General features: G+C 48.5%; 1 protein-coding gene across 1 annotated transcript in view; it reads left to right on the top strand.

Moving 5' to 3' along the window:
* The window catches only part of TRIM62 (tripartite motif containing 62), a 47,565-nt gene that overhangs the window by 25,224 nt on the left and 7,395 nt on the right, over positions 1 to 14,946 (top strand). Inside the window, exons 3-4 of the mRNA XM_038746522.1 lie at positions 5,022 to 5,278; positions 6,689 to 6,804. Of these exons, the coding sequence (XP_038602450.1) occupies positions 5,022 to 5,278; positions 6,689 to 6,804 (373 nt within the window). The remainder of the gene's footprint in view (positions 1 to 5,021; positions 5,279 to 6,688; positions 6,805 to 14,946) is intronic.

Raw genomic sequence — 14,946 nt, 5'->3', positions numbered from 1 at the left:
TTATCTCACCCGGTATCTTCACTGGGTGGGAGGGGATGGTTATAGAATGAGCCCCACTTTGCACATGGGGAAATAGAAATGCCAAGCCAATCACTTCCCTTCTACACCCACGACGAGTCCGTAATAGCAGAACCTCTGTGGGCTGAGAAGTTTCGACCAGGCCCCACCCTGAGCTGAGCCCCAGGCCTGAGGTGACCCAATCGGAACCAGAACTCGACTGGACTTGAAGAGGCACCATCCTTGCTTCTCGGGGGAACCCCACCATGTGTGGCTATGGCTGCTGGGCCCTGGTTCCTCTAGCTGTTGGAAGCTCTAAGATGAGGGTATAGGGAATCCATTGGCCAGCTTTTTTTTTTGTCCCAGGGGATTGCCTGACGTAGAGCAGGACTACATCACTGATCTCTAGACTCTCTTTCCAGGGTTAGAGCCTCAGGCCTCGGCCTCTCATTTTGGGGATGGGGATTTGCAACTTGGCCGGTTTCTTCCTGCCCTCCTAATAGTAACAGCAGCCAGTCAGTTAATTGATCATATTTATTGAGTGCTCACTGTGTGCAAAGCACTCTATTAAGTGTTTGGGAGAGTACTGTTGCCGCATTCTGGAATGACCCTTGCTGGCTGGAAGCAATAGGTTTGAGGCCTCTTTTCTCCCTCCCAACCTTTTCTGGCTTTCCATGGGCCATTTGGAGACCTGGGACCTTCCTTCTCTGTTCTGTCCTTCCTTGCCTTTGGCTGCCTTTCTGTGTTGGTTGACGCCCAGCCCGCCACTATTTCCGGTAAAAGTGATAATATGATCAATTGATCCAGAGCATTTACTGAGCACTTGCTATGTACGGTGCACTATACTAAGCTCTTGAAGAGTGCAGTAGAGTCCGTTGATCAATCGCTGGTATTTATTGAGTGTGCACTATACTAAGCACTTGGGTCGTACGTTAGATTTGGCAGACATCATTCCTGCCCTCAAGGAGCTTTCAATCTAGTAGGTGAGATGGACGGTAAAGTAATTTACAGGTAGGAGGAAGGAGGAGCCGAGGGTAGGTATATGAGTTATCTTTTAAGTAAAGGGTATGCAAGGTATATAGACCTTAAAGCATAGGCGAAAACGTCTTTCAGATATAGTCATGTTTTGTGATTTTTGTGTGGAAAAAACATGAAGATTTTTTATAAAATAGGTGTCACAATAGTATTATTTTATTGTGAACACCAAGTATTTTTTGTGTGCAGCTCTTAATGGCTTACCAGAACAGCCCAAAGAATTGCATCCCCAACGGTGTCTGCTGTTGACATTTATCAGCTAATACTGCAGTTTTGGGTCAAGACCTAGAGGGTTTTGCTTGGTATCCAGGTCTTCCTTTTCACTGGCCCATTTAGGTAGTTTAGTTAGAGATCGACTGTGTAGGGGTGTGATATTCATTTAACCCACATAGTCAATCCATCATCAACTTCTGTTCTACTTTCTTGACTTTTCTAGAATCCACCCTTTCCTCTCCATCCAAACTGCTACTACACTGATCCAAACACTTATCCTAATCCACCTTAACTACTGCAAACAGCCTCCTTACTGTCCCCCCCGCCTCCTGTCTCTCCCATTTATTCATTCATTCATTCATTCAATTGTATTTATTGAGCACTACTGGGTGCAGAGCACTATACTAAGTGCTTGGAAAGTACAATTCAGCAATAAAGAGAGACAATCCCTGTCCACACCAGGCTTACAGTCTAGAAGGGGTGAGGCAGACATCAAAACAAGTAAACAGGCATCAATATAAAGAAATAGAATTATAGATATGTACTTACATATACAAATGCTGTGGGGCGACAAGAAGGGGGTAGAGCAAAGGGAGTGAGTTGGGGAGACATGGAGGGAAGGGGGAGCTGAGGAGAAGGGGGGCTTAGTCTAGGAAGACTTCTTGGAAGAGGTGAGCCTTCAGTAGGGCTTTGAAGGAGGGAAGTGTGGTTGTTTGATGGATTTGAGGAGGAAGAGCGTTCCAGACCAGAGATAGGATGTGGGCCAGGGGTCGATGGCGGGACAGGCGAGAACAAGGCCCAGGGAGCACAGTTAGCACCAGAGCAGCAGAGTGTGCAGGCTGGGATGTAGAAGGAGAGAAGAGAGGTAAGGTAAGAAGGGGCAAGGTGATGGAGAGCTTTGAAGCCAACAGTGAGGAGTTTTTGTTTGATACGGAGTTTGTTAGGCAACCACGGGAGGTTTTTGAGGACGGGGTGACATACCGAGAACATTCCTGTAGAAAGATAATTCAGGCAGCAGACTCCCATCCAGTCCATACTTCACTCTGCTGCCCGGATCATTTTTCTAAAAAAATTATTCAGTCCATGTTTCCTCACTCCTCAAAAACGTCCAGTGGTTGCCCATCCACCTTCCCATTAAACAGAAACTTCTTTCCATTGGCTTTAAGGCAAGCAGCTCTACCCCTCCCCACTCCTATCTTATTTTGCTGTTCAACTGCCACCCTGCCCATACACTCACTCCTCTAATGCCAGTCTACTCTCTGTATCTCAATCTCATTTTTCTCACCACTGACCTCTTGCCCACATCCTCCCTCTGGCCTGGAATTCTCTCCCCCTTTACATGTGCCAGACCACCCATCTTCAAAGCCCTCCAAGAGGCCATCCCCGACTAAGCCTTAATTTCCCCTATTCCCTTCCTCTTCGGTGGCACTTATACACTTGTATCTGTACCTTTTTAGCATTTGCTAGCCTTCCCACCCTCAACCCCACAGCATCTGTAGATGGGAAGGAGCATGGCCAGTGTCAGCACGCAGTAAGCGCTTAATAAATATGATTTGAATGAGTGGATAAAGCACAAGCCTGGGAACCAGAGGACCTGGGTTCTAATCCTGGCTCTGCCACTTGCCCACTTGGGAAAGTCACTTAACTTCTCTTGGCCTCAGTTTCCTCAGCTGCAAAATAGGAATTCAATACCCACCCTTGCTCCTAGTGAGACTGTGAGCCCCATGTGGGACAGGGATATATCCAGCCTGATTAACTTGTATCCACCCAGCACGTCAAACAGTGCTTAACACAGAGTAAGCACTTAAACCAATACCATAAAAAAATGGAAAAAAAGCATAATTTGTTTTAATTTCTATCTCTCCATTTAGATTTGTAAGCTCTTTGCGGTCAGGAAATATGTCTGCTGTTTTGAATTGCATCTCCAAGGTGCTCAGTACAGTGCAATGCCCACAATAAGTGCCTAGTAAAGTGCTCTGCACACAGTAAGCACTCAATAAATATGAATGAATGAATGAATAAGTACTCAATAAATACCATTGATTGATTGATAAGCAAATAATCTTTTTTCTGTCAACAAAATCAACATTATTTACATGGGAAGTTGCTTGACCAACCACAGGTTCAGACCACGTTGTCCTCTGGTCCGCAGCAATAGTATAGGGGACATGAGCCTGGTGATCCCTCTCCCAACCAACCCCGTCAGCCCCTTCCACCCTCTAAGCAGCAAAAGCACTTTCCATTCGACCCCAGCTCAGTAACAAACTGCTCAACCTGGGGGTGTAACCAAGTGTTGGTGTGAGACAGTACAGCTGGGAGTTTTCTGTCACCTCTTGCCAAAGTCAGCCACAGAGCCCCCTCAGAGAAGCCTCCTTCCCAATACTGCATTGTGACCAATTTGAGCAATTTGGGAACGTTTATCCTATTCCAGTTTCTCATATTCCAAGAAAAATACTTAAAAACAGGACTTGGGGACTCTGGTTTGGAGGGGCATCACTAGCAATCCAGAGACATCGTCATTGCTACTTTAGTCTGTGGGAATCCAACCGTGGGCCTGCCCTGAGCCAAGTTAATGGACAGAAGAATTTGTGTGGATAGTTGAATCAGGCTCACAAGTATACCCCTGGCTCTTGATCACTTAGCTTGGGCTGGGTTGTAGTCAGTGACTCAATTGTATTCATTGAATGCTTACTGTGTGCAGAGAACTGTACAACGCACTTGGGAGAGTACAATATAACAGTAGACAGAGCGGGCAGTCTGGAGGCCAAGATCTTTATCAGACCCTGCTCTGCCCTTCTGGGGCACAGGCATTTTCGTAAGAAGAAAAGGGATTTGGGATTTTAGCTTTGAAAATCTGTCATTCAAGGGACTCCTTGCATCCAGAAGCAGCATGGCTTGGTGACAAGAGCACGGTCTTGGGAGTCACAGGTTGTGGGTTCCAATCCCAACTCTGCCACTTATCAGATGTGTGACTTTGGGCAGGTCACTTAAGTCCTCTGCACCTCAGTTACCTCATTTGTAGAACGGGGATTAAGACTGTGAGCCTCACATGGGACAACCTGATTACTTTGTATCTACCCCAGTGCTTAGAACACTGCTTGGCACATAGTAAGCACTTAACAAATATCATCATCATCATCCGACATAGTTGCGGAGAGACTCATGGGAGTTTTTATTTAGGTAGACAATGACGGGGTCTGAATCAGTGTGCTGAGTGTCACTGGAATTCCTGAGTTCCCTTGGTAGAAATGGGATCATTAGATTTCTTCGTGCTTTTGGTTGGGATGGATTAGATTATGCTGTTCAGCATCAACCTGATTTCTTTGATCCATGCGCACCTAGATTTTTTTTTCCCCTCTACTGGCAGGGAAATTTGAGAGGCCCTCCTAGTGATGTGTGTGGGTGGAGTATCCTGAAGTTGATTTTGTAAGTGTGTGTAAATGGCTGGGTGTGAGTGAGTGGGTGGGCTACGGATGGGCCAACAGAGGTAGGAGAGGCCCCAGGGGAGAGAGAGATGCCACTGCCTGGGTGGAATACAAGGGTCACCTCCCTACTAGCCATGGCTGCTAAAGCCCAAGGTTGGGAATGGGGTCACTCTGGAGGAATGATGAGGGGGGCCAGGCTGCAGCTGAGCCCTTGGACTAAGTGCAGGGGCTCTTCTGGGGTAGCCCAGGAATACTGGGGTCATCCTTGGTGAGGAAGGGGGAAGGTTGGGTGATGAAGGACTCCCCATTGGGAGCAGACCCCTCAACTCTTCCCGCGGTGGCTCTCTGCAGTCTTCGGCCAAGAGCCTGCGAGCCACCATCGGAGAGGCCTTCGAACGCCTGCACCGACTCCTGAGAGAACGCCAGAAGGCCATGCTAGAGGAGCTGGAGGCTGACACGGCCCGGACCCTGACGGACATCGAACAGAAGGTCCAGCGCTACAGCCAGCAGCTGCGCAAGGTGCAAGAAGGCAACCAGATCTTGCAGGAGAGGCTGGCAGAAGTGGACCGACATGCTTTTCTGGCAGGCATTGGTTCTCTGTCTGAGAGGTAGGTGGGGAGTCTTGGTCACCTGGTCTTCCGCCAGCCTCCAGCAGTGCGTCTGTCCTATGGCCCTGCGGCAGCTCTCTCAAAATGCCCTTCTCATAGCTTGCTCCGTCCTTCAAAAGAGAAAGCATTTAGAACCTGGGATTATGGGGTGCCCCATCGTGCCCTACCCATCCAGTTTCAGGAATTCCAGGAGCCCAAGAGGAACTGTGAGGAGGGTGGAGTGAAGTTGGGGGCCGAGCGAGGCAATGAGGGGCTGAGGGGTGGAGAGCAGGAGGCCAGGAGGGATTCTTCAGTGTGTAGCTGGTCCGTGATGTGTTCTGTAGGTCCACCTTTGCCCCAGGGAAAAGAGGCCAGAGGAATGCTCCAAGGAAAGGCCAATGGACCAGCTGGGGAAGCATTTCCCTTTATGCTCCCTGATTCTGGTTGAAGGGCTCAGAAGGTCCTTCTTTCAGTGCCACCAGTGTCAATATAACACAGGGGAGAAGCAGCAGGAGTTGAGTGAATGCAGGAGCAGCTTTGGAGAGATCTTGGTCTCCAAGGACTTCCTGGCTTGAGGGCATATAAGAGTGCTTTAACTTCTTTAGGTGATTCCACCCAGGGGCTTCTGGGGCTCCTTGCTGCCTTGGCTGTGAGGCCAGCTTGGAGACTTGCTCCCAGGGCTCATTGAAGGATTTATGATGACCATTATGTCTGGAATCATTAGTTATTAATGACCAGGGTTCACCTTAGGGACTGTGAAGTAAAGATGCTCATCAATTACCAAATGTACCATACTGGTATTTGAGGGAGCCAGTAAGAAGCCAAGAGGGAGCCCCTGGCTGGGAACAAGGTCTCCCAGGAACAGTGAGGAGAGAATTAGCAAGTAGACAAAGCCCTGGCCTCATCCTCTGGAACCTTATCTCTCCTCCATTTCTCTCTTTCCTTGAAAGAGACTGAGAAGGAGAGGCCAGAGAGATAGGAGGAGAACTAGGAGAGGATAGTGTTGGATTTAGGTGAGAAGCCTTATCCAACCTTGGTTTCTCCTGGAAGCCAAAGTTGGATAAGGCTTCCAGGAGAAGGGGTTGCTTGACAGTGTCGAAGGCAGCTAAGAATTTGAGGAGGATTAGGATGGAGAAGACACTATTGGCTTTGGCAAGGATGTCACGGTGGAGAGAGAGAGAGAGACAGAGATAGTGAGAGAGCACAAGCAAGAAGTTTTCGTGGAACGTAGAGGAGGAAACCAGAGAATTTGGGGTGGAGGAGAGTCTTAGAGGATAGGTTGTGGAGGTAGTGGGTGTAAACAACTCACTGGAAGAATTTGGAAAGGAATGTTAGGCAGGAGATGGGTCAACCAGGGGCGGAGAGACAAGAAGCCAAAGCCTGGCAGGGGAAGGTGGGGCTGGTAAGTAACCCACTTTATTCTCCTTCCAGGCTCAAGGGGAAGATTCATGAAACAAACCTCACGTATGAAGACTTCCCCACCTCCAAGTATACTGGTCCCCTGCAGTACACCATCTGGAAATCCCTCTTCCAGGACATTCACCCTGGTAAGATTCTGCTTTGGGGATTTTTGAGTGCTGAGGACTCCTCGGAGACTTGCCTCGAGTGTGGTGTGATGGCTCCAAGCCCGTGGCAGAGGACTTGGGGCCAGAGTTTCCCCTCTACCGCATGCACCGGGCAACACCGTGAAGGAAGTTCATTCATTCATTCAACTGTATTTATTGAGCGCTCGCTGTGTGCAGAGCACTATACTAAGCACTTGGGATAATTCAGCGTAACAATAAACACACATTCCCTGCTCACAATGAGCTTATAGTCTAGAGTGAAGAGGTGGACCATCAGCTGGGTCAAGGTCTAGGCTCTTGGATCTGATACAGTGGTCTGTCTCCTCATTTTCTCCCCATTCAGCATTCTTTTTTTATCTCTCTCTCTTTCTCTCTCTCTCTTCCTCTCTTCTCTCTCCCCATCCCTCCCCTCCCCCCACCCAAATCCTGGCTTTTGTATCCTCCTGTAGCTGCAGTAAATTCCCTTTAATGCTCTGCTGGCCTAGGTGCTGTGGTAGCCTGGATGGTCTGTTCTGAGCACAAATCCCCCTGCCTCTGTGTGGGTGACTCCCTCTGACCTGCTAGAAGCACAGAGGAGCTTAGAGGGGCTAGTGAGCAGAGTGATTGGGTTGATCAGGGGAGCCCCTTGAGGATGGGAGTTAAAAAGTTAAAGAAATAATAATAATAATTATGGTATTTGTTAAGCGCTTACAATGTGTCAAGCACTGCTCTAAGTGCTGGGGTAGATACAAGGTAATCAGGTTGTCCCATGTGCGGCTCACAGTCTTCATCCTCATTTTAAAGGTGAGGTAACTGAGGCACAAAGAAGTTAAGTGGCTTGCCCAAGGTCACACAGCAGATTAGGAGCGGAGCTGAGATTAGAACCCAAGTCCTCTGACTCCCAAGACCGGGCTCTTTCCACTAAGCCAAAGTGTTCCTGCTAGCCTTTCTACCACCTCCACCCTAGGCTTTTAACCTGTTTCCCATGCCAGGGCCTTTATATACTTATTTAGATTAATGTCTGTCTCCCCCTCTAGACTGTAAACTTGCCATAGACAGGGAATGTGTCTGTTATATTGTTATAAAATAATAATAATAGTATTTGTTAAGCGCTTACTATGTGCCAGGCACTGTACTAAGCGCTGTGGGTGGATGCAAGCAAATCAAGTTGGACAAAGTCCCTGTCCCTTATGGGGCTCACAATCTCCATCCCTACTTTACAGAGTAGGTAACTGAGGTTGAGAAAAATGAAATGCCTAGGCCCATGCTTTATCCACTAAGCTCTACTTTCCCCAAACACTTAGTACAGTGCTCTGCACACAGTAAATGTTCAATAAATATGATTGACTGACTGGCAGACAAGGCATGACAAAGGTCTGTCACTGCATAGCTTTGGGACTTGGGGTAATTCTCTAGCTACTCTGGGCCTCAGTTTGCCCACTTTAAGAAAGGGCTACAACCCTTCCCTTTCCGATCTCTAGGGTAGTTTTGAGGATTGTATGTTTTAAAAATTGCTCTGAGTGGAGCTCCTTGGAGGTAAGTTTAATAAATATAAGATGCCACTTGTTAGGATTTGCTAATTCCATTATGTGCGATGTGGCGGGGGGAGTGGGAGATGGTGGGGTGTGTGTGTGTAGCTCAGAGAATAGTAACACCTTCTGTTTTAAATGACACCTCCCTTGAAGAGCTTCAAAACACCTTTCAAGTGCGATCTCCCAAATCTCAGAACCGCTAGGAGACAAGAAGGAGCAGGGCGTAGTCTTCCAGTTTACAGATGGAAGAGTTTGAGGAAGGTGCCAGAAGGCACCAGTCAAGGAAATCGATCGAGTGGACTTGGATTCAGCACTGAATTAGGTGCTGGGGGTGGTTACAGCAAAATAACACACAGTCTCTGACCTCAAGTTGTTTTCTGTCTATTGGGGAAAGCCCTGTCAGTCACAAAGGCCTACACCTGTAATATACATATCATGTACGAAGTCTGCCTCATGTCCTTTGACTTAAATGTTAGTGTCCCTAATCTTTAAAGTACTCAATCCCTCCTGTTTATGCTCTCTGTCCTCCCACTACACTCCAGCTCACAGTCTTTGTTCCACTCAAGCCAGCCTGTTCTTTGTTCCTAATTCTATCTCTCCTGCTGCTTTACATTTTGCTCCCTCCCTCCCTCTTCAAACCTGGCAGACCACAGATCTCCCCTTCTTTAAAGCCCTTCTGAGGGTACATCTCCTCCTTTCCCCAGGAATCTCTAATCTCCCCACCTTCCATCTCCCAACTGCCCCTTCAGTCTTTCCCTACCTCCTAAGCAAATTTACAGTCCCCCAACCTCTGCTGTAGAACTTTTATCTCTAAATCAATCAATCGTATTTATTGAGTGCTTACTGTGTGCAGAGCACTGTACTAAGCGCTTGGGAAGTACAAGTTGACAACATATAGAGACAGTCCCTACCCAACAGTGGGCTCACAATCTCTAAATAATATATAAGTGTCTGTATACCCCTAGACTGTAAACTTGGAGAGTTCGTTTGTATTCTCCCGAGCCCTTAGTACAGTGCTTTTCACCCAGAAGGTGCTTCATAAATGCTGTTGATTGATGGCTACTGGTGATAAGATTTTAAATCTTTGCACAGGGTTAACTGAAGACTGACCTGTGACTGAAAATCCTTTCCATACTCTACACATGTAAAGATTGCCCTTTGCCGTGTTGTTGCTAACTTTTTAAATGGTATTTGTTAAGTTCTTATTATGTGCCCAGCACTGCACTAAGTGCTGGAGTAAGTACAAGATAATAATAATAATAATGGCATTATAAGTGCTTACTATGCACTGGGGAGGTTACAAGGTGATCAGGTTGTCCCACATGGGGCTCACAGTCTTAATCCCCATTTTACAGATGAGGTAACTGAGGCACAGAGAAGTTAAGTGACTTGCCCAAAGTCACACAACTGACAGTTGGCAGAGCTGGGATTTGAACCCATGACCTCCGACTCCAAAGCCCATGCTCTTTCCACTAGGCCACGCCGCTACTCTTGCTGCTACTTGCAAATGCCTAATGCTATTTTGGTTTTGCCTATCTCAAGCACAATCTTCCTGAGACCTTGGCTCTCAGAGATAGAAGTAACACCCAAGACAGGAGCAAACATGCTGAACTACACTCGTACATAAAAAGAAGGAACTTCTGAGCGTTTAGGGCAGAGATCAATGTTGACTTGCTGGAGCGAATGATGGGATTGTAGTCAAGGAGCATTAATTTGGGAAGACTTCATGAAATAGGTGAGTTTTTAGGTGAGGGTTGAAGTGGGGCTGGCTTGGGCATGCGTTGGTGAAGAGGAGTGGGAACAAAAAGCAACTCAAGCAGAAGGAATGGCCTGAAGGCTAGAATACCGAATGTCAGGGCAGTGAACAAATGAGCTAAATTACCTCATCTTAAAATGGGGATTAAGGTTGTGAACCCCACTTGGGACATGAACCGTGTCCAACCTGATTATCTTGTATCTACCCCAGTGCTTAATACAGTGCTTGGCACGTAGTAAGTGCTTAACAGATACTATAAAAGGGGGAGAGCACAGGTGAGGATGTAGTGGATAATGTCTGCCCTTGGGGTTGCAGATTTAATCTTAACAGCAACAGGATGCCACTGTAGACACCCAAGAATCACGCTGGATCAGACTGGAAGAGACCCAAGGGAGATGTGGTGTGGCCGTTGAGTAGACAGGGCAGAAATGGTGCTGTTTAGGTCTCAGAATCCCACTGGAGAGTGCCAGCCTTCATCACCTGAAGCTAGGCCTTTTCCTCCAAGCCCCAACACTGGGAGGCCACAGAGGCACGAGGACTAAAATTGGGGTAGAAGAAGGAAGAAAAAGGTGACCAAATCTGAGATAAGATGGACCCAGAGGGAAAGTGAGGGGTCATGGAGACCCAAGGAAGGGAGTCCTTCTTGTCAGCCTTACTCTCATTACTCTTACTCCCACACCCTTCTTGAGCACCATTTAAACTCCAGCCAGCTGGGCCCTCTGACTTCCCTTCCCAGCATCACCACTCTATTCACCACCTAGGTTTTTTTTATAGTGTTTGTTAAGCACATACCATGTGTCAAACACTGTTCTAATGCCGGGGAAGGTACAAGTTAACTAGGTCAGACACAGTCCCTGCCCCACATGGGGCTAACAGTTTAAATAGGAGAGAGAACAGGTATCCCTATTTTACAGTTGAGGAAATGGAGTCCCAAGAGGCTGGGTATCTTCTTGTTCCCCTCTTCCTCATCCACCCTGGGCCCCATTAAGGCCTTCTGAGTTCACCTGTTGTTAAAGGCTGGAGCAGCGTGCAAAGCCTAGACACCTTCTTGGCCCAAGGTGGTCGCTTGGCTGAGTGGGCAGGAGTTCATTTCCCCAAGACCTCCTGCACCTGGCTCTGCTGTCTTCCTGAAGGCCAGGAGCACGGTGCTCAATGTACTTTGGGAGACAGTCTAGAAATCAGAGGACAGCCACCTCCCCCCTCGGCTCATTGTCTTTTGGAAGATTCATGACTCGGAGTCCTTCTCCTTTGCCCTATCTTCTGGATGGCTTTCTCTAGCCCGTGTCCTATATATCCCAGTGAGGAGACATGGTGCCCGCAACAGAAGGGAAGAAAAGACATCACAGCAGGGAATGGGTCCGATGATGGGCCGGTCAGCAGACAAGCTGCTTGAATGTGTGGGAGACTCCTGTGACTGAGTCACTTGGCCAACCAACGCCTACTACAGACTGCATTCATGCTTGTCTGGGCCATGTGTCTTGCCTGGAGTGGCAGAGCTTCCTCGCCCTTTGCCTTTGAAAGCCCTCAGAGTAGCTTGGGCTAAAGCAAGGGAGTCAGTGAGGCTCAGGAAGCAGAGAATCTGGGCCCCATCCTGCTGTCGATCCCCCCCGCCCAACCCAGCTCTCTTGAGGGGGTGCTCCTCAGGCTTCCCCAAGCTCTGTGTTCTGGGGAAGGTACCCCTGGCCCTGGAAATCTGAAGAGGGCATCAGGGGTTTTCTTGGGACTGCCCTGAAATCGTGGGGAAGAGAGGGGATGTGGACTTTGAGGGTCACTGTGCCCTAATTACTGGGGAACCCCCTTACTCTGGGGGTTCCCCAAGGTTCAGTGCTTGATCCCCTTCTGTTCTCAATCTACACGCACTCCCTTGGTGACCTCATTCGCTCCCACGGCTTCAACTATCATCTCTACGCTGATGACACCCAGATCTACATCTCTGCCCCTGCTCTCTCCCCCTCTCTCCAGGCTTGCATCTCCTCCTGCCTGCAGGACATCTCCATCTGGATGTCTGCCCGCCACCTAAAACTCAACATGTCCAAGACTGAACTCCTTGTCTTCCCTCCCAAACCCTGCCCTCTCCCTGACTTTCCCATCACTGTTGACAGCACTACCATCCTTCCCGTCTCACAAGCCCGCAACCTTGGTGTCATCCTCGACTCCGCTCTCTCATTCACCCCTCACATCCAAGCCATCACCAAAACCTGCCGGTCTCAGATCCACAACATTGCCAAGATCCGCCCTTTCCTCTCCATCCATACCGCTACCCTGCTCGTTCAAGCTCTCATCCTATCCCATCTGGACTACTGCACCAGCCTTCTCTCTGATCTCCCATCCTCGTGTCTCTCCCCACTTCAATCCATACTTCATGCTGCTGCCCGGATTATCTTTGTCCAGAAACGCTCTGGGCATGTTACTCCCCTCCTCAAAAATCTCCGGTGGCTACCAATCAATCTGCGCATCAAGCAGAAACTCCTCACCCTGGGCTTCAAGGCTGTCCATCGCCTCGCCCTCTCCTACCTCACCTCCCTTCTCTCCTTCTCCAGCCCAGCCCACACCCTCTGCTGCTCTGCCGCTAATCTCCTCACCGTACCTCGTTCTCGCCTGTCCCGCCATCGACCCCCAGCCCACGTCCTCCCCCGGGCCTGGAATGCCCTCCCTCTGCCCATCTGCCAAGCTAGCTCTCTTCCTCCCTTCAAGGCCCTACTGAGAGCCCACCTCCTCCAGGAGGCCTTCCCAGACTGAGCCCCTTCCTTCCTCTCCCCCTCATCCCCCTCTCCATCCCATCTTACCTCCTTCCCTTCCCCACAGCACCTGTATATATGTATATATGTTTGTACTCTATTTATTTATTACTCTATTTATTTATTTATTTATTTTACTTGTACATATCTAGTCTATTTATTTTATCTTGTTAGTATGTTTGGTTTTGTTCTCTGTCTCCCCCTTTTAGACTGTGAGCCCACTGTTGGGTAGGGACTGTCTCTAGATGTTTCCAACTTGTACTTCCCAAGCGCTTAGTACAGTGCTCTGCACACAGTAAGTGCTCAATAAATACGATTGATTGATTGATTGATTAATTAGCATGTAAACTGACAAGAGAGAGGCAGAGGTTTAGGTCAGCGACCTGCAACGGAAGGATCCTCTTCCTCTGACTGCTCAGGAACCAGGTTCCATCCCTGTTGGCCAGCATGTCTGCCCTGCCTGCTGAGCAGGCCCAGTTTAGAGGGGAGAGGAGGCAGTCATGGTGGCTCAGGGATAGGTGAGAGAATGCTGGCAAGCAAAGTGGGCTGCCTAGGAAAGGCTAACTATTCTGAGACCAGGCCTCAAGTCCATAAGAAGACAGGAAAAAGAAGCAGAAAGAGGGAAGCAGTGTTCCCTAATGGAAAGAGCAGAAGAGAGGAAAAAGAAGCAGAAAGAGGGAAGGAGTGTTCCCTAGTGGAAGTAGCCTGGGAGTCAGAGGACCTGGGTTTCAATCTTGGCTTTGCCACATGCCTGCTTGTTCACCTTGGGCCAGTCATTTAACTTCTCAGGGCCTTAAGTTTCCTCATCTCTAAAATGGGGATCCCCCCTCCTTTGTGAGCAAGTGGAACAGGGGCTATGTCTGAAATGATTGTATTGTCTCTTCCTCAGCACTTAGTAGAGTGCTCGGCACATTATAAATGCTCAACCAATACCGCAATTATTCTCATTATTATGATCCTGCATCGGTCAGTCCCCAGCTCCAATCCCAAGACTGGGGTGAAAGGTGGGAACTGGAGCTGTGTGAGACCTGATTGTGGTGAGAGGCATATTGTGTATCAGGCCCAGGGTTTGTCTGGCCACAGTGAAGGCTACTCTGACTTTCAGGGACAGCTGTGAGAACAGGATTGTGGTCGGGGAGAAGGAGGCAGGGAGGAAACTGACTTCCCTGTCCTGATTGGACGTGACGTTGGGCGCGGCGAGGGGTTCTTGAGTCACGTCACCAAGTAGTATGTAACATTTCTCCAGATTTTGCGTCCTGCTGTAGTTTGGAAGTCGGGGTTCCTCTGGAGTCGAAATTCTCTGGCCCTGGCCTGCGCCTATTAGTAGGCTGGCACCAGGCCTCAGGGATTAGAACCGGATTGACAAGTTCACATTTTAGTGTTATGACTACAGGGCTAGCTTGGCTGGTCATCTAACTAGTCGGGACCCAGGCACGATCAGATGTCAAAGGCCTGGCTAGCCAAACAGGATGGAGCTTGGCAATCTTGGCTAGGGGTGTGTTCAGTTCTCTGAGATTCTTTATTTGTTTTTAGTTTTATATTCTCTCCAAATCAGCCTTGGTGCTGGGTTAGTTGCCTCTAAACACCATCTGTGGATTATCTGTAGCCTAGAGATTGTAAACTCTGTAGACTCCAAGCTCCCTGTGGGCAGGGACTATGTCTACCAACTCTGTTGTATTGTACTCTCCCAGACATTTAGTACAGTGCTTTGTACACAGCAAGTGCTCAATAAGTCCCTACTACCCTGAATCACTGAGATTAGGGTAGTTATGTTATGTGCCCTGGTTTCCCATGGGAAGGGAGTCTTCAACATCATTCTGTCTGACATTTTCCCACTTCCCCCATCCTTGCGTCCCTTGGGATTCCCCGTTCAGGTAACGGATGTTGTCTTGGCAACTTTTCGGGACAGGCTGACTGCTTCCTGGATGTCTGCATCCAAAGGGAACTATCCCTGAGGAATAGTTGGCCAGGCTAGATCAGACAGTACTTCCCTCCCACATTGGTTTGGATTGTCAAATGTTTTGACAGTGTGAAGAAGTGTGTGGTATTTTATTTGTCTACATTTTACTCAGAAGGGATGTAAAATCAATTCATTTAGCTCCTCATCTCAAGGGAGAGT

The sequence above is a fragment of the Tachyglossus aculeatus genome, chromosome 5 (genome assembly GCF_015852505.1).
Source record: "Tachyglossus aculeatus isolate mTacAcu1 chromosome 5, mTacAcu1.pri, whole genome shotgun sequence".
Lineage (NCBI taxonomy): Eukaryota > Metazoa > Chordata > Mammalia > Monotremata > Tachyglossidae > Tachyglossus > Tachyglossus aculeatus.
Note: the sequence above shows the minus strand (reverse complement) of the source record. Positions and strands in the feature narration are given on the sequence as shown.